This window comes from Lagenorhynchus albirostris, chromosome 10 (assembly GCF_949774975.1).
Source record: "Lagenorhynchus albirostris chromosome 10, mLagAlb1.1, whole genome shotgun sequence".
NCBI lineage: Eukaryota > Metazoa > Chordata > Mammalia > Artiodactyla > Delphinidae > Lagenorhynchus > Lagenorhynchus albirostris.
In genome coordinates this window covers 3,249,056-3,273,103 of record NC_083104.1, presented here as the reverse complement: position 1 = coordinate 3,273,103, position 24,048 = coordinate 3,249,056, and the positions used below count along the sequence as shown (strand labels likewise).

Sequence of the window (24,048 nt, the reverse complement as noted above, 5' to 3'; positions counted from 1 at the left end):
GTGAACTTAATAATATCTTTTATTTAATCTAATATGTCCAAAATATTGTTACTTCCCTATGTAATCGATATGAAAATACTGAGATGGTTTGCGTTCTTTTTTTTTTTCCATAAGTCTTTGAAATCTGGTAGTTGCTTTACACTTAGAGCACATCTCCGTTCAGACTAGCCACAGTTCAGGCGCTCGTGTGGCTGGTGGCTCCCCTCTTGGATGGCACAGATCTCAATGTGGCTTGAATACCTCTGGTGACAGGGAGCTCCCTCCCTCCTGGGACGTTCACTCCATCCCCACAGGCTCTTAGTTGGGATTTGCCCCCAGGCCAACTGGGAAGAGCCAGCTTCACTCCCTGGGTCCCCAAGCCGGTTGGCATCCTCTGCAGAGAACCGTCTTGCAAAAATGCGGAGGGCCCCTCGAAGCCCTCCCCTCCGGCTCCCTCCTGTGAGCAGGCCCCTCACGGGCTCTGCCTCAGCGATGGTCTCTGTTGTTGTTGTTGTTCTTTCTTGTTGAAGAACCGGGGTCAGGGAGTTTCAATGCTGTTCCCCTGATCGCCCAGCCAGGAGGTGGCAGAGCTAGGGCTCCAAGTAAGGACATTGAGACCTCTCCTCCCTCTGCTGTAAGAGGCTCCAGGTCCTTCCTGGCCCACTCGAGCTCCTCCAGGCACACAGGGCCGGCCCACCTGGACTGACGGAGCCGCAGAGCTGGCCAGGAGGGTGGGCATCAGAAGCCACGCGGCCCCGGGGCTCAGATCCTGTGTCAGCTCCTTGCTGCCACGGAGCAGTAAGAAGCAGCTCGTCCCCCCACCATGCCCACCCCCTGCCCGGGGGAGAGCCCCCGCCATCTCGGCTGGAAACTGCCCTGGGATAGAGATAACCCAGGGTGTTTTTCCCAGTCGCTGGCCTGGAAAAAAACCTGACTCCACTGGGGGCAGGAAAGAGGCTATCTCAGGGGAGGTGTCCCTGGGCCCGTGTCCTCAGGCCTGGCTGCAGGGCAGCAGGAACTGCGGCCCAGACCAGCCACCCTCCTGGACACCCACACAAAAGGAGCTTCTGCTCTGGGATGGGGGCTTCAGAGGGCTTCAGTGGTACCTGGTCACTGGGCAGGGCCTTGCTGAGGTCAGGGCAATTCATCTGGGCGTGGCCAGGGGCACAGAGGGTGGTCAGCCGGAGGGCGGATGCCTCTGTGCTGTGGGGCGTCCGCTCCTATGTCCTCTGTCCCACAGCCCCTCCCTGGGGGCTCCAGCTTGATCTTCTATGGACTGAGCCAGGGCCTCTTGTACCAGACCCCACCGTGAAGGAAATGGCCGTCCAGGCTCCCGAGCCAGGGTGGATTCATTCATTCGCTCATTCGTTCATTCAGCAAATGCTTGCTGAGCATCCAGCCTCGTCTTGGTGCCTCCTGAACGAGAAAGATGAGGAACCGGAAGAAGGGTGTCACAGGCAGAAGGGACAGCAGGTGCAGAAGCCCTGGGGGCTTGGAGTGGTTCGGAAGGGCCTGGCATTAAGTGTGCACGGAGGGATTCACAGAGCTGCACGGGCATCAACACAAGCAATTCTAGAACTTTTCATCGCCCCAAAAGGAACCCCCGTACCTGTTGGCAGTGACTCCCCATCCCCCTTTCCCCCAGCGCTGAGCAACCATTAATCTGCTGTGTCTGTGGGTTTACCCATTCTGGACATTGTGTGTAAATGGAATTGTACAATATATGACTTCAGGGGTCTGGCTTCTTTCACTGAGCATCTTGTTTTCAAGGTCCATCCATGGTGTAGCAGGTGTCGGCACTTCACCCCTTTTTAGGGCTGAATAATACTCCCCTGTATGGATAGACCACATTTAGTTTCTCTGTTCATCCGTTGACGGACATTTGGGTTGTTTCGCCTTTTGGCTGTTTGAACAGTGCTGCTGTGAACACGCATGGACAAGTTTTGTGTGTTTCTGGACGCGTGTTTCTGGTCTGATTGTTGTGCCGCGCTGTGGTCAGTGCCACACATCCTTGAAGTCCATCCTCTTCAGGGCTGTCCCTGAAAAAGCCATGTCTCTGGGTCAAGAGAGGAGGAGGGTCTGGACAGACGCAGGCGGGACCTGCGCCCTGAGTACTCTGGCTCTGCATCCCCGTGGGGCTGGCCAGAGCCCTGCAGCCCAGCAGGTGCCGTGGACACTGGCTCGGCCTCCGTCAGCTGGTTCGCGGGCGCTGCCCCTGGAAAGTGGCGAGCGGGCCTCCGGCTTCTGTGCTTCCTTGCTCCCCACCTGTGGTTCTGCCTGGCTGAGCCACTGTCCTACTTCTTCCCGCACCTGCTCGGGCCTCTGGTCTGTCCCCCACGTGGCTGCCTGAGGGAGCCTCTGCAGTGCCAAGTACCCTGTCCTGTCTGGCAGCGGGTCGGCCCTCCCCCCGACGGCTGGCTTCCTTCCCGTTTCTGGCCTCCCCCTGCTCCCTTCCGCACTGCCCTTCTCCCGTGCCGTTCCCTCTGCCCGGCTTGCCCTTTCCTGCTTTCTGTCCAGCCTGGCCCTCCTCAGGTCCTGTCTCAGCTCAGGGATTATTTCCTCACCTCCTCATTCCAGTCGGGCTCCTTTGTTCCTGCTCTCAGCCATTCACCCAGCAGTATTCGCTGAGCACTGGCTGTGCTCTGGACGCCAGTCAGAGTGCTGGGGCCACGGCAGGAGCAGACAAACCGAGTCCCTGCCCTTGGGCAGTTGGCATTCTGGTAGGAGACAAGAGAAACCGAAGACAGAAATGTGTGCTATGTCAGATACCGATGCCCGTGGGGAGCAAAACGAACCAGGGCGGGGGTCAGGGAGAGTCCCTGCAAAGGTGAGATTTGAGCAAAGGCCCCTAGGAAAGGAGGGCGGGAGCCATGGAGAGGGTGGGGAAGAGTTCCAGGCAGAGGGAGAGCTGTGCAAAGGCCCTGAGGCAGGAGCATGCCTGGTGTGTTGGAGGAGCAGCAAGGAGCCCATGGCGATTAGGGTGGAGTGAACAAAGGTGTAAGGGATGAGGCCAAAGAGGTAGCAGGGACCAGGGGGTGCAGGTGGAGAAAGAACAGTGTAAGGGACCGTGGAGTGTAGGTGGAGAGAGAACAGTGTGAGGGAACATGAGGTGTAGGTGGAGAGAGGACGGTGTGAGGGACCATGGGGTGTAGGTGGAGAGAGAACGGTGTGAGGGACCACAGGGTGTAGGCAGAGAGAGAACAGTATGAGGGACCATGGGGTAGGTGGAGAGAGAACGGTGTATGGGACCACGGGGTATAGGTGGAGAGAGGATGGTGTACGGGACCACGGGGTGTAGGTGGAGAAAGAACGGCATAAGGGACCAAGGGGTGTAGGTGGAGAGAGGACGGTGTACGGGACCATGGGGTGTAGGTGGAGAGAGAACGGCGTAAGGGACCACGGGGTGTAGGTGGAGAGAGAACGGTGTATGGGACCACAGGGTGTAGGTGGAGAGAGAAAGGTGTGAGGGACCACGGAGTGTAGGTGGAGAGAGGACGGTGTACGGGACCATGGGGTGTAGGTGGAGAGAGGATGGTGTGAGGGACCACGGGGTGTAGGTGGAGAGAGAACGGTGTAAGGGACCATGGGGTGTAGGTGGAGAGAGAACGGTGTACGGGACAATGGGGTGTAGGTGGAGAGAGGACGGTGTATGGGACCATGGGGTGTAGGCGGAGAGAGGACGGTGTACGGTAACACAGGGTGTAGGTGGAGAGAGGACGGTGTACGGGAACATGGGGTGTAGGTGGAGAGAGGACGGTGTACGGGACCACGGTGTGTAGGTGGAGAGAGGACGGTGTACGGGACCACGGGGTGTAGGTGGAGAGGGATACGGGACCCCTCGGACCCAGCACAGAACCCCAGCATTGGCCAGCAGCCAGCAGCATTGTTGTAGTCTCCACCCCCAAGCTCCCACAAACTGGAACGGTATGGGGCGAATCCAACAAGATGTTATTTCACCTACTGTGTATTTCTAATCAATAAGGATTTTAAGAACATGACAGTGGCAGCGTTAGTACTCGGAGCAACGTGAACAATCCCTAGGGCTTTGTAACACCCCACCTGACTCAGATCCTTCCATTGTCTTAGAAACATTTTCCAATTGGGCTGTGGAGCGGGGGACTGCTGGGGGACTGTGACCACAGGAGGGGCAGGTACGCGCTTTCCTTCAGAGCCGCTCATGGTGGAGGCTGGCATTGGCCTCGTGCCCATGTGACATTTGGATGCATGGTTGCCTTATCCCCCAAGAGCGTAAGCTTCCAGAGAGCAGGGGCCTGGCCTCTTTCTGCCACCTGGCCACCAACCTCAGGCCCACCCAGGCCAGGGATTAAATTAACATGTGGTAGAAAAATGAATTAGTGCGTCAATGAATGAATGAATGAATGCCAAGGCCAACCCGCTGATGCGTCAGAGGTCGGGAGGGGCGTGTGTTTGATAGCTCCACCTACTCCCGCTGGCCTCCCTGCCCCTCAGGCGATAGTTGGGGTCCCTGACTGCCTCACTCAGTCCGCAGTCCACACTCCAGGGCGGCAGACCCCGTCAGAGGCCACCCCCAGGTGAGAGAGCCGCAGCCAGAGCGGTGGCAGGGCTGGGCTGGGGCAGGGTTGCCCGTGGGGCTTGTCTGTTCCACGTTGACAGTGGGCCGCGCTGGCCCCGGGTACAGGCGAGCACAGCAGAGGCTGCCCAGGCCCTGGGGGGCCGCATGGGGACGCCCCCTGCTGGCTTCCACCATCCAAGAATCTGTGTGTGAGCTTGTGTCGGGGGTGGTGACTGTGAGAGTCACGTCAAGAAAGACACAAGTCTGGGGGTGAGGGGTGTCGGTCCCCGAGAAACGGTTCCTCCGAGACCCCGGAGCCGGCAGAGGCCAGTTCGTGGAGGCCTCGAGAGCCAGGCCACGGACTCCGGGCTTCAACCCCCGGATGACTGGGAGCCAGAGACAGTGTTTGAGCAGCCGTAACCTGGCGAACACTCCTTACAGGAGGTCCCAGTCTAAACCAGGAAGCTTGTCCCTCAGGATGGGGTTGACACCCCTTTTTTCCTGAGGCCCTGGCCGGAGTCCACGCCTCCCGTGCCGTCGGGCTAACCCAGCTGCATTCCAGCGGCCTTGTTCTGTGGAACGCAGCTTCCCCTGCCATCCCCACCCGAGGCAGACAGGAATACTTACTTGAAGTCGGGGCATCCAGTGTGACTCAAAGAATGTGACCAAGAAGAAAATACTCCAAATGTTTACTAAAAAAAAAAAAAAGCTGTCTTTTCCCCTCTTTCATCTGAGTTGCCCAGAGGAATACAGCTGCAGCTGAAAGAAAGGTAGCTTTCTGCTCACGATGGATGGACGTGCAGGAGGAGGGCAGGTGGAGGAGGAAGAGGGGCGGGGGCAGCGGGAGAGCAGGGGCGGTGCTGTCAGCTCTGGGCCCCCGGCCTGCAGCCCCCTCCCAGGGCGGCGCTCACACCTCGCGTCTCCTGTGTATGTTCTGTGAGGGCAGTGTCCACGGCTGCCTGCCCGCTGGCTTCCACGTTGTCTTAGGTCAACGTCCTTGGAAAGGCCCGCTGCATGCAGGGCATTTCCCAGGAAGTGGGAGCAAAGCTGGGCTGTGATGCAGCAGCTACAGAGGCTTCAGCTGGTCCAATGAGTGGCTCTGGGCTGGAATGGCCCTTTAGAGTTGTCCCCAGCATCAGCCAGTGGATTGGCCTGGCCCAGGGCACACCGGCTGAATGCAGCCGTGCCCCTTCCAGGTGGGTCTGGCCAGTGGAAGGCACTGGAGGGAGCCCTGAGGGCAGAGCAAAGTGGCCTGGGCCAGGCCACTCACTCCCGGGGCTGCCCTGATGAGGGGCCATGACCGCGGGTGAGGCTGCTCCCGTGATGGGAGGACGGTTCCAGGAGGGATGCGGCTGAGGGTGTCAGCGGCTGACACTCCGGGCAGCCAGGCAGCGAGTGCATGGTCCTGGAGGAGGACCTGGGGGGGGCACCGTGGAGTCCACAGCACTCTCCAGTCCTGTGACCGTGGCCTGGGGGAGCAACGCCATCCCGGCACACCTGCCTTCCTTCTGTTCAGCTGCATTCCGTAGTGCTACAGCCAGACTGCCTGGGTTCACATACCAGCCCAGCACTTCCCATCTGTGGCCCCTGGTGCCTCAGCTTCCTCACCTGTAAAATGGGGATGATGGGGATAAATCTGCCTCATAGGGTTACTGTGCGGATTCAGCGAGTTGCTGTCTGTTAAGAGCTTGGAATGCCAGCTGATGCTGTCAGTGGCTTTTATTGGAGTTGGGCACGGTTCCTGCCCTCGTGGGGCTCACAGCCTGGCGGGAGGGATGGGTGTGCAGACAGGAAGTTATGACACTGGGCAGTTTGGCGTGGAGCAGGCATGGGCCTCTGTGTGAGCAGCTGTCTCTACTCTTATCCAAGAACACAGGGAGTTCATGTAGTGCCGTCAGTAATCTAACCACCATAATGACACAGCTGCCCTTCCTGAGGGCTCCTCCGGCCGGGCACCACGCCTTTGGTCACTGGGTCCTGATGCTGCCACCACTGGATGTGTTCTGTTGAACAAGGAGACACAACCGAGGCCAGTGGAGGGGTGGCACTCACCCAGTGTCCCAGCCGGGGTCTGGTCAGTGGCGCAGTTGGGATCACGGAAGGAACTTGAACGAAGGGGTTACTTACAGGGCATACGTAGCATCCAGGCTGTCCTCCGAGGGGTGCTGCAGCACCTGGGGCTGGCAGCCGTGGGGAGCTCGTACTGCCTGGGGCCTGTGGGGCAGAGAGGGGAGCTGTGGACTGGAGGGCGAGCAGCTGGAGGAGAGGGGCCACCTGGCGGGAGCCATGGCCCCAGGTAGAGGAACGGGGTAACGGCCACCACGTGGCCCTACAGAGAGGGGATCCAGGGAAGAGATGTCCCTGCCCCTCTCTCCTCCTGCCGTCCAGTCTCTTGCAGGACTCCCTGCTCCCCACTGCCGGCTGGGCCTGACCAGACGCTGGAGCACAGGAAGCCTGTGGGCGCAGGGTACACAGGTGAGCCTCCAGGGCCGGAGAAGGGGGCACAGAGGTGCCCAGCACATCCAGGCCCTCAGCCTTGACTCCAGCATGGCCCCCACCTTGTGGGGCTCCTTAGGCAGATGGCATGAGGGGCCCAGCACAGGGCATGGCCATAGCACATGCACAGCGAGGGACACCTTGTGTCACACACAGAGGACGAAGGACCAGTGCTGGCCTCTGTTGTTGCAGGTGGTTTGGGTCATGGGCAGCTGGGGCCTGGAGCCCTGGAAGAGGAAAGTAGCGGGACGCGGGGACCATCCTCCTGCCCGCGTCCCCTGAGTCTAGCCCAGGCAGGGCCTTCTGTGGAAACCACACAGCCCCGGAGGAGGAGGCCTCGGCACCCAGCAGATCTGCCTCCTGCTGTCTCTGTTCTCCCTGCCGCCTCTCCCAGGTGGCCTGGCTGCCTCGGGTCAGGTGGAGAGTGGGTTTGGAGAAGGTTCGGGAGCCAGGTCTCCTGCTGGGGGAGGGTGGCTGGGAGCTGAGAGCGGGAGAAGGCACAGCGGCAACACGGACGGGCAAGGATGCTGCCGGGAGTGGGGCAGAGGGGTGAGGGAGGAGGAGGTGACCGTGGAGGCTCTCCCGTGCAGGTGGCAGCAGCGCAGGCGCGCCGCAGGAGCTGCGGGTGCGGGTCACAACAGGACAGGCATCTGCGTGTGGGAGGGGGCGGGAGGCAGGGCGACGGGCCGAGCTGCTTCAGGGGGCCCACTGGCCACTCACGGTGGCCCTGGGGGGACGGTCACTTCCTCGTGTCTCTGCACTACCGCACTACCCAGAGGTCGACTCCTACCCGGCAACGTCTGGGAGAATGTGCCCTCCTTGTCCTTCTGTGTCACTGTCTTCTCTCTTGGAAATCCCCCTCCGGCGCCTTCATTGTACAGGCAGGGGAAACGGGCCCAGAGAAGGAAAGGGCCTTGCCCGCAGCCACACAGCAATGTGGAGGCAGAAGCAGAACCAGCGCCTGCCAGCTCCTTCCACCCCATAACCCTGCCCCCGGCCCCTCCAGCACCACGCCACGCTCACCCCGGCACCCCCAGCATTCGTTGTGTGGAAACGGGAAGAACTCATGGGTTAGGGGCCTATAGTGTGAGATGCGCCACACCAGGCCCTGATAGCCCTTCTCTCCCTAATCCCCACCATTTCTTCTGAGGAAAGAATTGCTCCTACTTTACAACAAGGAGCAGATCACTGAAGAGGCTTGGGTGCCAAGTAACAGAATGCTTAACCAGATGTGGCTTCATTGATAGGAGCTGGCTTTTTCTTACAAAATGAAAATCTGGATGTAGTTTCTTTCAGACGTTCAACGATCTCTTCGAGGCCCAAGCTGGTTCCCATCCTCCCGTCTGCAGATTGTCACCTTGTTGGCCTCTGGTTCTCTTGCCTCGGCATCACAATATGGCTGCCTAAGCTCCCAGAATCACGCTTTCACACCACAGCATACAAAGACGGAAAACAAGAAGTTGCTCTCTCAGGTCTCTCTTTTTATCAGGTAGTTCCCTGCGTTTTCAGCCTCTGTGGTCAGCAGCAGGCAAGCTGTGGTTAGGCCGTGGAGGGCCAGACAGGAGGTGTGCCCTGTTCCCTCTGGCTAGTTCTGCTATCACCAGCGTGTGGTGCCCAGAGGTGGGATTCGAAGCAGGTTCTTGGGCTGCCTGGCTCTGACACTGGTGCCTTCTCCCCTGCTTCAGGCTGCCTTTTGTCACAGTGTGCTGCCATGTTGAGACTGATTCTGACTGCCTGGGTCACTGCTCACCAGCTGGGGTGCACACGGCCCAGAACTGACCTCTCCCTGCAGAAGAGTCAGGCTGGCCAACAGTGGGGGGGTCAGACGGACAGAGCAGCAGATGCCCAGCTAACCCGCAGCCTCCACCTTCAGGGCCTGGTCTCCCCAAGGCCCTCAGATCTGCTTCCTGCTGTGATTTCAAACCCATGAAGTAAGGACTGGCTCTTGGGTCTATGTAAAACATCTTACTGCACAGACGAAAGGACCTCTGGGACAGTTAGGACATTTTAATCCATAAAGGACAGAAACCCAACTCAAGCCAGCTTAAAAACAAAGGAAATTCGTTAGTTCATGGAACCAAATGGTCCTGAGTTAATGGATTCAGGGCCAGCTTGATCCAGGGTACAAATGATACTCCCAGGAACCAAGTCCACACACCCCTCATTCTCTGTTTCTCAGCTCTGCTTTCTTAGTTAGACCCACATCGTTGCGAGATGCCTGTCCATAGCTGTCCACAGCTCTGCCCTCGGTATCCCATCCTGTTCCTCTGGCGGGAAATTACCAATAGTTCTTGACTTCTCTTCACACCACATCCCCAGGACTCACTCTGATTGGTCCTGACTTGCCTGAGTCACCAGCTCATACCTAGCAATGACCAGAGGGAGCTGGCAGTGATGACCGGTGGGAACTGGGGGTGATGACCTGTGGGATCTGGACGTGATGACCGGTGGGAACTGGCAGTGATGACCGGTGGGACTAGGGGTGATGACCTGTGGGATCTGGGAGTGATGACCGGTGGGAACTGGGGGTGATGACCCGTGGGATCTGGGAGTGATGACCCGTGGGATCTGGGAGTGATGACCCGTGGGAACTGGGGGTGATGACCCATGGGAACTGGGGGTGATGACCCGTGGGATCTAGGGGTGATGACTGGTGGGAACTGCGGGTGATGACTGGGGGGAACTGGTGGTGATGATGAGTGAGATCTGGGAGTGATGACCGGAGGGATCTGGGAGTGGTGACCCGTGGGAACTGGGGGTGATGACCCGTGGGAACTGGGGGTGATGACCCGTGGGATCTGGGAGTGATGACCCGTAGGAACTGGGGGTGATGACCCGTGGGATCTGGGGGTGATGACCGGGGAGATCTAGGAGTGATGACTGGTGGGAACTGGGAGTTGTGACCCGTGGAAACTGGGGGTGATGACCCGTGGGATCTGAGTGATGAGCCGTATGAACTGGGGGTGATGACCCGTGGGAACTGAGGGTGATGACTGGTGGGAACTGGGGGTGATGACCGGTGGGAACTGGGAGTGGTGACCCGTGGGAACTGGGGGTGATGACCCGTGGGAACTGAGGGTGATGACCGGTGGGAACTGGGGGTGATGACCGGTGGGAACTGGGAGTGGTGACCCGTGGGAACTGGGGGTGGTGACCCGTGGGAACTGGGGGTGGTGACCCGTGGGAACTGGGGGTGGTGACCCGTGGGAACTGGGAGTGATGACCGGTGGGAATTGTGAGTGGTGACCCGTGGGAACTGGGGGTGGTGACCTGTGGGAACTGGGGGTGATGACCGATGGGAACTGGGGGTGGTGACCCGTGGGATCTGGGGGTGATGACCAGGGAGATCTAGGTGTGATGACCGGTGGGAGCTGGGAGTGGTGACCCGTGGGAACTGGGAGTGATGACCCGTAGGATCTGGGGGTGATGACCTGTGGGACTGCTTTAGCATCTGCGGCTGGGGAAAGGCTCACCGAGGAATCAGAGTTTGCAGAACTCGGAGGCCCAGCTGCGCTCGCTGTAAAACAAGGCACAAAGAGAAGGGCGTCAGGAGTGGGAGAGGTCGGGAGAGGTCCGTGCTGGAGGAGTCCTCCTGGGGCTAGGCGGGGCGCGGGCAGGGCACTCTGAGGAAGAGGTGGCATTTGCCGAGGCCCTGGAAAGGCTGGGATGGACTGGGCCATGCCGGGATGAATGGAGGTGCATTCCTGGAGGAGGGCAGGTAGGAGGACCGGTTGCCCTGAGGTGGAAATCCTCCTGGGCTGTTTTTTTCCTGGGGACTGCAGTTTGGCGGAGAGGTGAAGGGAGGCAGTGGAATTCAACACTGGCAAACAGCTTTTGGCTTTAATACTCAGATGCCTCTCAGAATGCTGTGGCAGGTGACAGAGGCTCCTGGTCCCAGGAGCACCATGTGGCGGGGACGTGTGGGAGCCAGAGGTTGCTGTCTGACCTCCCTCCCCTGAGAACCCCTCCTCCTCCAGTAAGTTCACCCCTAGATCATCTGGGCAGCCCCGAGAGTTTGGACAGCCCAGGAGGCCAACCTTGATGGTATCTGTTGGGTGTAATGAATCAGGAATCTTTCTGGAGCCAAGTTTCTCCGGAGGCCTCTCCCAGGCGTGGGAGCCCCGCCCTGGTAATTCTGGGCTCTGGGCAGCACCTGGTACATTGTTGGCACTTCCTGGGGGACCTGTCAGAAGGAGATTGATTTTCTTCCCTCCAGCGATGCAGAAAATCCTTCCTACTGCTCCAGACAGGTTTGGGGCTGGGCTGGGGGACAGAGAAGCAGGGTGAGAGCAGCCCTGCCCCACCTGGTTTAGGAATCCCCACTGCAGACCCCACACCCTCCCAGGACAGGTGCTCACCAGCACCCCCCCGCCCCCTGGTGGCCCCTCCAGTGCTGGTCAGCCTAGTGGGGACGGCTGGCATCTCACTGAGCTGGGATCTGTTGCCTATGACTCCCCTCCAGCTGGGGTCCCAGTCCTGTCCTCGGAACAGACACAGTCCCTCCTATTCACCCTGCCCCAGGACAGGCCTGCAGAATGTATGGGGCGGTGACCAGGACCCCAGACACTGCCTTCTCTAGGCGGGACAGCTCCAGCTCCTTTAGCCTGGGCTCTCCAGTCCCTTCCCCTCCACGTGTGCTCTGGTTCTGTCCATCTGCTGGGGCGTAGCCCAGTTCTGGAAACGATAGAGCAAGACCATCTCCTCTGGTGTTGTGAGCGCTAGACCTCTGTTAATACGGCTTCAGATGGTTGGCTTTTTCGCAGCCTCTGAGTTCATAGTGCTCTGGTGGTCAGCTAAAGCTTTCCGTCTTTCTCAGTCTCTCCTATCTTGTGCTTCCGCAATCTTTTTTTTTAATACCAAAAATTATAGGTGTTCGTCCTACTTCTGGCTGTTTTCAACCACACGTTTCATTTAGTCTTTGGAAGTGACTGAATCCTGACCGGGATTATCCACTGTGGACGCCCAAGCTGGCTGGGGCCAGATTTCAGTGCCACCAAAAGACCCTTCTGCTCCCCGAGAGGCCCCTTTTCCTGGCCACTCACTGTGCCCCCAATTTTCTCATCACACCCTCAACACAAGCCCTTCCCCAAGCCTGGCCCCTCCTCCGGTCCCTCGTCTCAGTGCACGGCCTCCGTATCCATCAGAGGCCCATGAGTCACCCCTGGGCCCCGCAATCCTCCCCCACCGAGTATTGCCTTCTCTTCCCTCCACTGCACCCTCTTCATCGGAGCTGCCGTCATCTCTGGCCTGGGTGATGGGAACATTCCCTCTGGATCTCCATCCTGCCACTCTGACTCTCTGACCTAATTTCCACTCTCTTTGGCACGATCTTTCAGAGTGTCAGTCAGACCTCATCACTCCCTGCCCGAAAGCCCCTTGGCTCACAGGTACTCCAGGTGCATCCCTGCCCTGAGCGTCCAGCCCTGCGGCCTCCCCGCTCCATCTCTTCTCACACGGCCCCAGCCGCGTCTGCTCCGTTCCTCTCGGGGTCGGGCTGCATCCCTCCCACCTCTGGGCCTTGGCATGTGCTCTTCCCTGGTTTGAACTGCCATTGCCCCATCCCCCTAAGTCTGGCTGATTCTTTTTTTTTTAGTTTTTATTTTATACTGGAGTATAGTTGATTAATAATGTTGCATTAGTTTCAGCAAAGTGGTTCAGTTATACGTATACATGTGCATGTATCCTTTTTCAAATTCTTTTCCCACTTAAGTTATTACAGAATATTGAACAGAGTTCCCTGTGCTATACAGTAGGTCCTTGTTGGTTATCGATTTTATTTTATTTTTTTAATGTCAGGTATTTATTTAGAAAGATTTTAGTTTCTTTTCCTTTACATTTTTACGTTTCTTCACTTTTCTCAGGTTCCGTAGAAATTTTTTAAAAAATATTATTCCAAGTTTGAATAAAAAAAATTTTTATTTTATATTGGAGTATAGTTGATTAACAATGTTGTGTTAGTTTCAGGTGTACAGCAAAGTGATTCAGTTATACATATGCATGTATCTGTTCTTTTTCAAATTCTTCTCCCATTTACGTTATTACAGAATATTGAGCAGAGTTCCCTGTGCTGTATAGTAGGTCCTTGTTGATTATCTAAATATAGCAGTGTGTACATGTCAGTCCCAAACTCCCAATCTGTCCTTCCCCCCTGCTAACCATAAATTCGTCCTCTCATCTGTGAATCTGTTTCTGTTTTGTAAGTTCATTTGTATCATCTTAGATTCCAGATATAAGTGATATCTTATGGTATTTGTCTTTGTCTGACTTATTTCACTTAGTATGATTATCTCCAGGTCCATCCATGTTGCTGCAAATGGCATTATTTCATTAATTTTTATGGCTAATATTCCATCGTATATACGTACCACGTCTTCTTTATCTATTCCTCTGTCGCTGGACATTTAGGTTGCTTCCAGGTCTTGGCTATTGTAAATAGTGCTGCTGTGAACTTTGGGGTGCATGTATCCTTTTGAACCATGTTTTTCTAGGGATATATGCCCAGGAGTAGAACTGCTGGATCATGTGGTAGGTCTATTTTTAGTTTTTTAAGGAACCTCCATACTGTTCTCCATAGTGGCTACGCCAGTTTACATTCCCACCAACAGTGTAGGAGGGTTCCCTTTTCTCCACACCCTCTCCAGCATTTGTTTGTAGACTTTTTAATGATGCCCATTCTGACTGGTGTGAGGTGATACCTCACTGGAGTTCTGATTTGCATTTCTCTAATAATTAGTGACACTGAGCATCTTTTCATGTGCCTCTTGGCCGTCTGTATGTCTTCTTTGGTGAAATGTCTGTTTAGGTCTTCTGCCCATTTTTTGATTAGGTTGTTTGTTTTTTTGATATTGAGCCACATAAGCTGTTTGTAAATTTTGGAGATTAATCCATTGTCGGCCGCATCGTTTGCAAATATTTTCTTCCATTCTGTGGGTTGTCTTTTCGTTTTGTTTATGGTTTCCTTTGCTGTGCAAGAGCTTTTGAGTTTCATTAGGTCCCATTTGTTTATTTTTGTTTTTATTTCCATTTCTCTAGGAGGTGGGTCAAAAAGGATCTTGCTGTGATTTATGTCCTAGAATGTTCTGCCTATGTTTTCCTGTAAGAGTTTGATAGTATCCAGTCTTACATTTACATCTTTAATCCACTGTGAGTTTGCTTCTGTGTATGGTGTTAGGGAGTGTTCTAATTTCATTCTTTTACATGGAGCTGTCCAGTTTTCCCAGCACCGTTTATTGAAGAGCCTGTCTTTTCTCCATTGTATGGTCTTGAGTTTAGCTCATTCTAATATGTCCTTCCTGGTATCTGGCCCTTGCTGCAAACAGAGCAGCTCCTCCTGGGTCAAGTTTTCTTCGCTCTCTGTGTCACTCCTTCACAGCACTCACCAACTTGTAATTAGATTTGGGGGGAGTATTAATTCCATGGCTGCTTCTGGTGTGGGTCTGCAGGCTCAGAGAAGGCAGGGGCAGCATCTGTTTGTATCATGGTCCTCCCAGGGCCTCCACAGCAGGAGTGATGCCAGCAGCACACAGTAGGTGCTCAGTGCAAAATGAGTGAGCAAGTGAATGAATGCACATCAGAGCAGACACACAGTAGGTCCTTCTTTCCCCTCACAGTTAGCCGGCACCTGTTCTACGCCAGGCTCTCTGCCCGGGGCTAGCAGGTGGAGGGGAATGTCCCCAGCCCCCCAGGAGTGTCACAGGTAGGGTTCTCCAGGAGGAGAGGCTGAGATGGAGTTCGGTCTAAGCTGTTTATTAGGGGTCAGTGAAGAGGGTGGGAAGAGCAGGACAGGGCAGAAGTGCAGTCGTGATGCTGGCCTGCAAAGCCACGGTGGGTGCTCTGGAGCTGCGGTGGGAGTGGCCGGACCTTGGGACCCCTGCCTCTCTCTGTCCCCAGAGAGGGCTGAAGGGATCTGGAGCTGGGACAGACCCTGCAGGATCTGACAGCTGGAGGCTTCCCTGTCCCATAGTGTGCTGGTGCCAGGGCTTATCACTCGTAAGATGCAGTATTAAATGAATATTAGAGATTTGCAAGCTGATTGGGAAACCACCGGTAGCTTAAAATTGGCCATGGTGGGAGGATTTATCCCACAGGAATTGGCAAACACTACAAAACAGGGCTTTTTTTTTTTTTTTTTTTGAGAGTCTGTTCACCAGCACATCTCTACATGTAACTGAGAAGCAAGACCTCCCTTGAAGGGGGTTTGGGTGGTATATCTCCATGTCCACCACAGAGGGCTGCTGGCCTGATGGGGGAAGTTTACAGGTAGACAGTCACCACAGGGACAAAGTAAAAATACCCAACAGCCCAGGACAGTTATGGAAACCATGAGGGAGTGAACGACTGCCCTGGCAATCAGGGAAGGCTTTGTGGAGGAGGTGACTTTTTTTCTGACAGTGTAGAATATTCAAATGGTACAAAGAACAATCCTATGAAAAGTAAGGCCCCTGATACCTGGTATCCTCCCCGGAGGCAGCTACTCCTACCAGTGTCTCACGTATTCCTCCAGGGATGTTATTCTGTGTTCTTAGGAACACGCACGCACAGGTCTTTTCTGTCTCGTACAAACAGCTCCTGCTCTGCATACTTTCCTGCACCTCTGTTCTCTCCACTGTGTACCTCACTAGAAAGTGCAGGGCTGCCTCATTCTCTCCGGCAGCTGCAGGACATTCCAGTCTATCGGTGCACCATGGTTTGTAGAACCAGTCCCCATTGGTGATCTTTAGATCCTTTCGGCCTTCTGATATTTCAGATAATGCCTCTCTGAGGCTGTCATTTTACACATGCATGAGCCTCCCCAGAGGGTACATATTCTGTGGTGGAATTGTTGGTTTGAGCCTCTATAATGGCAGTAAAGATTGGCCTTCCAGATAAGGGCCGGCAGGTGCAGAGCCCAGAGGTGGACGAAGGGGAAAGAGGACAGGCTGGGAGTCCCGCGGTGGGCTTGTGCTTGGCTCTGCCACGAGGAATGGTGTGCAGCGCCGGGGTCAGGGCCCATGCAACAGGCACATTCAGACTAGGAAATTCGGGAGAGTTTTAAACAGAGACTGCAGGCCAACAACTGATGAATGGGTGGATAGAGTGCGGCATACCCCTACAATGGAATATTATTCAGCCATAAAAAGGAAGGAAGTGCTGACACCTGCTACACCATGGATGAACTTTGAAAGCGTTATGCTGAGTGAAGGAAACTGGACACACAACAGGCCACATATTGTATGAGTCCATTTATATGTCCGGAACAGGCAAAGCTATAAAGACAGAAAGTAGATCAGTGGTTGCCAGGGACTGAGAGGAAGGGAGGAACAGGAGCGACTACGGATGGCCATGGGGTTTCTTCTGGGGTGATGAAAATGTTCTAAACTTAGTGGTGATGGTTGCACAGCTCTGCATGTACTAAAAACCACTGAATCGTGTACTTTAATACAGTGAATCGTATGGTATGTGAATTATATTGCAACAGAGCTGTTTTGTAAAGGAGAGGTTGCTAATAAAACAAAGGACAAAGTTAAAGGAACCAAGGGGGATGGTGCAGCACCCTGGGGCTGGCGCCAGGGGTCCCATTACTCCTTAGGGTGGTCGGGCTGCTAGAACCCAGGGGGACTCACAGAGAGGATGTGGGAGCCATGACCTCTGCCAGAGGAACACAGCCACCCTGTGGGCCAGCAGGGGGGAGCGGGAGGACTACTAACCAGGACTTTGCTCTGCCCTCAGGGCTCCCTCCAGTGCCTTCCACTGGCCAGACCCACCTGGAAGGGGCGCGGCTGCATTCGGCCGGTGTGCCCTGGGCCAGGCCACTCACCGATAGCCATCAGGGAACTAGATCAAGCTCAGGGGTGCCACCCTCTGGTCCAGCCTCCTGGGGAAGGGTGGGGAGTGCTCTGAAGAGACGTATGGAGGAGATCCAGCCTGCTCTGTGGTCTTAAGTCCCTTCCTTTCTCTGAGACTCAGTTTCCTCACCTGTGAAATGGGATGGATATGCCCATCTCTCAGCAGGTGTCAGACTACCAGATGCCATCAGAGCTCTGAAAACGCTTGGTCTGGGTTAAAAGCAGTGTGGATATGAGGTCAGGATTCTCAGAGAGAGTCAGAAGCAGCCTCGTAAATCATTTACTTCAAACCCTTGGGTTCAAAATGGGGAAACCCAGGCCCAGGGAGGACATCCAGCCGGTCAGCTGCAGAAACAACCGAATCTTGACTCCAGAAAAACTCCCTCCTTCTCTCCTGGGATTTCTTTTTTTAAATAGACTATTTTTTCAGAAAAGTTTTAGGTTCACAGCAAAACTGAGGAGAAGGTACAGAGCTTTCCCATATTACCCTCCACCCCCAAACACACACACACACAGTCCCCCAGCACCAGCGTGAGTGGTGGGTTTGTTACAGACAACGTGAGGTCTTTCTAAAATCGTAAATCCTCCTCCTGGCAGCACTGGCTGCCCTGTCCACACGCAATAAAACCCCGTCTCCCGGCCCAAGGAGACAGGATGACTCAATGCCGTGTGGTGGCCTGGATGGGATCCTGGAACAGAAAGGGACATACCTTATCAACCAAGGGAATCTGAATAAAGTATGGACTTCAGTTCATAATAGTAAATTAATATTAGCTAATTAATTAATTTACCACACCAATAAGTTTACGTTTACCACACTAATGTCAGATGTTAGTCATAGGCAGAACCGGATACAGGACGTATGGGAATCCTCTGTACTATTTTCACAATTTTTCCGTAAATATAAACTTAAAAGTTCAACAAAAAAACACTGAATAATAAAAAAATCGCACCTCCTTAACATGGTTGGTAGAGCCTCTGGGATGGGCCCCCCTACCTGTGCCACCTGAGCACCTGCACTGTAGCCCGGTCAGCGCAAGGCCTTGGCCCTACTGTGCAGAAGCCTCGGGCCCTTTGCCCTGCCTCAGTCCGTCTTTCAAGTGGAGATGAAACGAGGGGACAGGTCTGTGCTGCCCTCTGCTCGGGTGTCCCCCTACCGTCAGTGTCACGTAGCCGCCCCTGCCTCCTCCCGTGCTCTCCAGCCCCGATCCTCTCCCACCTTCTCCGTCTCACTTATCCTATTATCTGAAGTGGGTGCCTGCTCCCCTCTCCCCACAGCATGTCTTCTTTACAAGGGCGGCAGCTTCGTGGCCTTAACTTTACTGAGACCCCAGTCCTTGCACGGTGCCGGCGCACAGCAGGTGCTCGGCGTGTCCCAAGGTCTTCAGGTGTAAGGGGGGGTGCCCCGGAAGTCCCCCTGGGCAGCTTGGAAGCTGGGAGCCAGCTGGCCTCACGGTGGGAGCACAGCGTGGCTCTGTCCCACCCACTTCCTCTGCTGTTGTCCCCTGCTTTGGGCAAAGGGCTCGGTGCCCATCTGGGTGACCAGCCCTGGCCAGGGCGGCTGTGATTATGCCCAGCTTAATGCGGACATAGTGTGATCACTGAGGCTCTCAAGATGCAGAGTTTGCGGCATGAAGGGGCTGCGTGTCATCTGATTAGGGGCCCACACAAATGCCGCCACGGCCTCAGGTCATGGTAGCCACAGAAGAAGAGGAAGGCAGCTGCCTGCCCAGCCTGGGCGCCTGGCCCTGGCTCTGGGGCTCGTTGCTCAGGGGCCACCACCGAGGACACATTCAGTGTCACAGACGCACAAATACAACCCAGTGCTTCTTCACGACATCCTACCAGGGACTTTTTCTTAAAAAGCCAACTTAATTAGTCTAATTCATATACTGTACCATGCCCTCACTCAGAGTGTACAGGTCAACACTAACATATTCACAGATACGCGCAACCATCACCACAATCAATTTACCTCAAAAAGAGACCTACACCCTCTTCAGCCGTCTCTCCCCATTTCCCCAACCTCCTCCCAGCCCACTAGTCTACCGTCTGTCTCCACAGAGTTGCCTCTTCTGGGCATTGCCTATAAACGCAGCTATACAGTATGTGGTCTTGTGTGTCTGGCTTCTTTCACTGAGCATCATGTTTTCAAGGTCCATCCATGGTGTAGCAGGTGTCGGCACTTCATCCCTTTTTATGGCTGAATAATATTCTGCTGAACGGATGGACTTCATTTATCTATTCATCAGTTGGGTTCATTTATCTGTTCATCAGTGGTCATATGGGTTGTTTCCACTTTGGGGCTAGTTTAAAGAATGCTGCTATAAACTTTGTTTTATCAGTTTTTTATGTGGATGTGTGTTTTCATTTCCCCTGGGTATATGCCCAGGAGTGGAACTGCTGGGTGTCTTAGTGTGCCTGAGTGGCTACAACAAAATGCCCCAGACTGGGCGGCAGAGAAACAACAGAAATTGATCTCTCCCAGTCCTGGAGGCTGGGAGCCCGAGATGAGGGTTGAGTCCTGATGAGGACCCACTTCCCGGCTCATAACTGGGGCCTTCTCACTGGGTCCTCACGAGTTGGAAGGGGCTGGGGTCTCTCTGGAGCCTCTTTTATGAGGTGCTAATCCCATGAGGGCTTCACCCTCATGATTTAAGAACCTCCCTAAGGCCCCACCAAATACCATCACTTTGGGGGTTAGGATTTCAACGTATGAGTTGAGGGGTGGGGAGGGCGAGACCCAGACATTGCGACCATAACCCTGGGTCACTTGGTAACTGTATGTTTAACACTTTGAGGAACTGCCGGGCCATTGCCACAGGGGCTGCACCATTTCACATTCCCACCAGCAGTGTTGGAGGGTTCGTTCCCTTTTCTCCGCATCCTCGCCAACAACTGTTCTACCTGTGTTTCCCCTTGTAGCCAACCCAGTGGGTGCGAACTGGTGTCTCACTGTGCTGCTGATGTGCATTTCCCTGGAGCGAATGATGCTGAGCGTATCTTCTTGTGCTTGTGGGCTACTGTGCCCACTGTATTTTTATAAATTGCAAGTACAGCTTACACGCAGAAAAGCACTCAGATCATCCACGTGGATTTAAAAGAATAATTTTAAAGCACTCATATCAAGGAACAGAATATTGCCAGGACCCCAGGTGCCCCCTGGGTGATCCTCACCCGCCACAGCCCCTCACCTCCTACCCGACGGACAACCACTGCCTTGATATTTATGACCCTCATTTCTTTCCTCTCCATTGCACTCACCGCCTCTGTATGTGCCCCTAAACAACACAGTCCAGTTATGCCGCCTTTGAACTTGATACACATGAAATCATTCTGTGGAAATCATCCACGATTGCCTCTTTCCCTCCCCACTGTATTTCTGAGGTTGACCTCTGCTGCCGTAGCTGGTCATGGTCACTGCCCTCGAGTGTCCCGCTGAGCCCACACGCCTCCGCTTATCCATTTAACCGTGGATGGACATCAGGTCCCGCCCAGTTTGGAGCCACAATGAACGCCGATGCTCTGAACATTCTTGAACCTGTTTCCTGTGCGCACAAGCATATGATTCTCTAGGGCACACATCCTGGAAGGGACACTTCTGAGTCACAGCTCTGTGCATCTCAGCTTTCCAGGTGCTCTGTGGCCTCACCCACACTCAGTGTCGGAATCTGTTCCCAATGCCCCCTGCCCCCAGGCATCCGTGTTGGAGTCTCTGACACACTAAGATCCACCAGCCAGGCCGTGCGGCCTCAGAAACGCCTGCCTAGCTTTGCCCCCAGCACACATCACACCTCTGCCCCTCGCTCTTCCCCACGCTTTTTAGGCCAACACAGAATGGTCACATTTGGGAACTATCTCCTCACTGATGACCAAAAGGAACATCTGTGTGATCTGGGGGGCTGCTCACCCACCACCAGCTGCACGTGTGTGGAGGCTGCAGGACAGTATGTGCTGTCGCTCTAGGTGTCCTGGAACCAGGCACTCAGCTGACTGCAGTCCATCCCTGTCCCCAAACACTCTGGATGCCCCGGCCTCGCTGGCTTGTTTGAGTGCAGACACCGTGGTCTCCCCTTCTGTTGAGTATACTGACCAGCACTGGTCACCTCCTCCTGGAAGCTGAGCATCTAGGCTTGGGAGGACCCTGGACATGGGCCCATCCTTGGAGACGGGAATCTTATCTTGTCACCTCTGTGTCCCCAGCACCAGCACAGGCCCAGACCCAGAGGCAGAACTAATGGCTATTTTGGGATATCTGATTTCGTTCCAGCCCTCTAACTTTTGTCAGAAAAGATGGAATTGCCTTCACTCCATGTTCACTGAAGGCAGCTGAGGCCCGGAGAAGGGGATGGGACAATCCCAAGGTCACAGAACAAGTGTGCAGCCACCAAGCACTCGATTCGCACCCCTTGGCAGTAGGACCCTCGTTCCCGAACACCTCACAGACCAGCTCCAGGAGTCAGCCGAGCCTCGGCTTTTGCCTTGTTCAGTGGAGTCACACTAACTCCATGGAGTTAAATAAGACGCCACGTATAAAAGCACGGACCCAGTGTGTGGTGTGCACAGGTGACAAATAGATGTCTAGTCACTTATTCATTCACTTACTCTTTCACTATGTAACAGGCAAAGGCAATTTGGCAGTCTGGATGAAGAAGCAGGAAAGTGACCCAGAAACCACGTTCACTAATACATCCCCATCCCACTGCCTGGCACACAACAGCAAGTGTCCGTTAGGATGAAATCAGGCTGAAGAGGAGGAGGAAGTAGGAGAAGCTTTAGTTTCAAAAACACCTCCTTACACATTACATATGGTTTGTAAAAAAAAACAGAAAGAAAGGAGGGAAGAGAAAAATTGGAAAACAAACAAACCCTGAAAGCAATATAAATATCTTATACGATGGGGGGTTTGGTAAATGGTGTCTTCTTTTATTGCTGGGATATTCCAAAGCAGGGGTCAGCAAAATACAGCACGTGGACCATCTCTGGCCCACTGCCTATACATGTAAATAAAGATTAAGTGAAAACCAGTCGTTAGCTCTGCCTGCCCTTGAACTTCCTATCAGCGGAATCACACAGTATATTCTCTTTTGCATCCAACTTCTTTCATGCAACATTACATCTTAGAGACCTGAGCTTCTTGTGTGTGTTAGAAGTTCATCCTCATTTCTGTCCAGCATCTCATTGTACGATTATAATGAAGTACTATCATCCTCCCCGTTCTGCATGTGGGGAAACTGCAGCTGCGCTGAAGCAAGTTGCCTGAGGGCACACAGCAGGTTCATGTTAGATCTGGGATTTAAACCCAGGGTCCAAATCTCTGCTTTTCACTCCCTGTACAATGCTGCCCCTCATGCTGTGATGATGCCTGAGAGGTGCTGGGAACTCAGAAGAAGGAAAACATCATCCAGGCTGGGAGTCAGGGAAGGTGAAATCAGAGTCAGGGTTCCCAGACTCAGTTGTCCATAGCAGTGTGGACATCTCTCTACACTGGGTCCAACTACATCCAGTGCCTCTCAATCTGGAAAGCTCTCCTCCAGAAGGGTATGGTGTCCTAATGTGTGTCCATTTGCATTTCCCTGTGTGTGTGTGTGTGTGTGTGTGTGGTGTGTGTGTGTGTGTGTGTGTGTGTGTGTGTGTGAGAGAGAGAGAGAGAGAGAGATTGAGAGAGAGAGAGAGAGAGACTTTAAGGATGCTCGGGGTTGCCATGTGACAGCACCCTCGAGCACCTCCCGGGTGCTGATGTGTGTACGTCTTGTGTGCTCCTGCATGTACACAGCTATCTGTGTATCTCTCTCCATGTGCCTGGGAGATTCAGGTTGCTGCCACAAGTGATCAAAGAAGCTGCCACAAGTGATCAAAGCAGCTGACCTCTGAAAAAGCATAGCTTGTGGTCAGGGAAGCAACAGGGAGTGGTAAGGACTGTGGCGAGTTGAGGGATGCCGACCCGTGAGGGAGGCAGGTGCTGACAGAACTCCAGGTATCATGCCATGCGATGATGCTGGCTGAGGGGAGCCAGATGCAGCAGGACTGCCGTGCTGGCCTGTGTGGCCAGCAGGTCAGTGCCCAGCTGCACTGGTTATGAAATAATTTGAGTATCACTCCAGAGTTGCCAGATGCCCTTTCTGTTTGCCAACAAACCTGGCAGTCTGTCTTTGAAAGTCTCCTGGTTTTTAAATGTTGGTTCAAAAATGATTTTAAGCCTGTGCAGCCCCGAGAGAACCTATGTGTGGTCTGGACTGGCCTGAACTGATCTAAGCACCGGCATGAGGACTACTCAGGGTGGGCTGGCAGGGAGGGGAGGCGAGTCCTGGGGAAGGCACAGCACAAAGGCTGCAGGTGAGAGTGGTTCGAATCCAGGTCTCAGCTTCCTGCGCCAGAAAGAAAAACACACGCCAAGCCCAGCCAGGCGGGGCAGGGGGCGGGCGGGCCAGGGGCCCCACTCGGCCGGCCACGCAGTGACGCGCTGTGCTCTCCCTGCCACCCCCGCAGATCCTGGAGGAGAACATGAAGCTGGAGTGTAAGTGCCACGGCGTGTCGGGCTCATGCACCACCAAGACCTGCTGGACCACGCTGCCGCAGTTCCGCGAGCTGGGCTACGTGCTCAAGGACAAGTACAACGAGGCTGTTCACGTGGAGCCCGTGCGCGCCAGCCGCAACAAGCGGCCCACCTTCCTGAAGATCAAGAAGCCACTCTCCTACCGCAAGCCCATGGACACCGACCTGGTGTACATTGAGAAGTCGCCCAACTACTGCGAGGAGGACCCGGTGACGGGCAGCGTGGGCACGCAGGGCCGTGCCTGCAACAAGACGGCCCCCCAGGCCAGCGGCTGTGACCTCATGTGCTGCGGCCGCGGCTACAACACCCACCAGTACGCCCGCGTGTGGCAGTGCAACTGCAAGTTCCACTGGTGCTGCTACGTCAAGTGCAACACGTGCAGCGAGCGCACCGAGGTCTACACGTGCAAGTGAGCGGCGGGGCGGCGGCCCCACTGGCCGCATGCGGGGCGGCGAGGACCGGACGCTCTCCACGCCGCGGGCACGGCCCAGACCTCTGCAGCCGCACTGAGCTTGTCTTGTCTGCTGTGGGGTCCCCTGCGGGGGACCCCTCCAGGGCCCCGAGTTGTCCACGCCACACCCAGCGCCGCTCCCTCGGCCCCAGACGCTGCCTGGGGCCTCCTTGGCCGGAGCAGAGCCTTCGCACCAGAAACTCTGGAC

General features: G+C 55.0%; 1 protein-coding gene across 1 annotated transcript in view; it reads left to right on the top strand.

The window, feature by feature from the left end:
- WNT7A (Wnt family member 7A) overlaps positions 1-23,802 on the top strand; it is a 65,419-nt gene extending 41,617 nt beyond the window's left edge. Inside the window, exon 4 of the mRNA XM_060163862.1 lies at positions 23,323-23,802. Coding sequence (XP_060019845.1) covers positions 23,323-23,802 — 480 coding nt within the window. The remainder of the gene's footprint in view (positions 1-23,322) is intronic.
- The last annotated feature ends 246 nt before the right edge of the window (positions 23,803-24,048 follow it).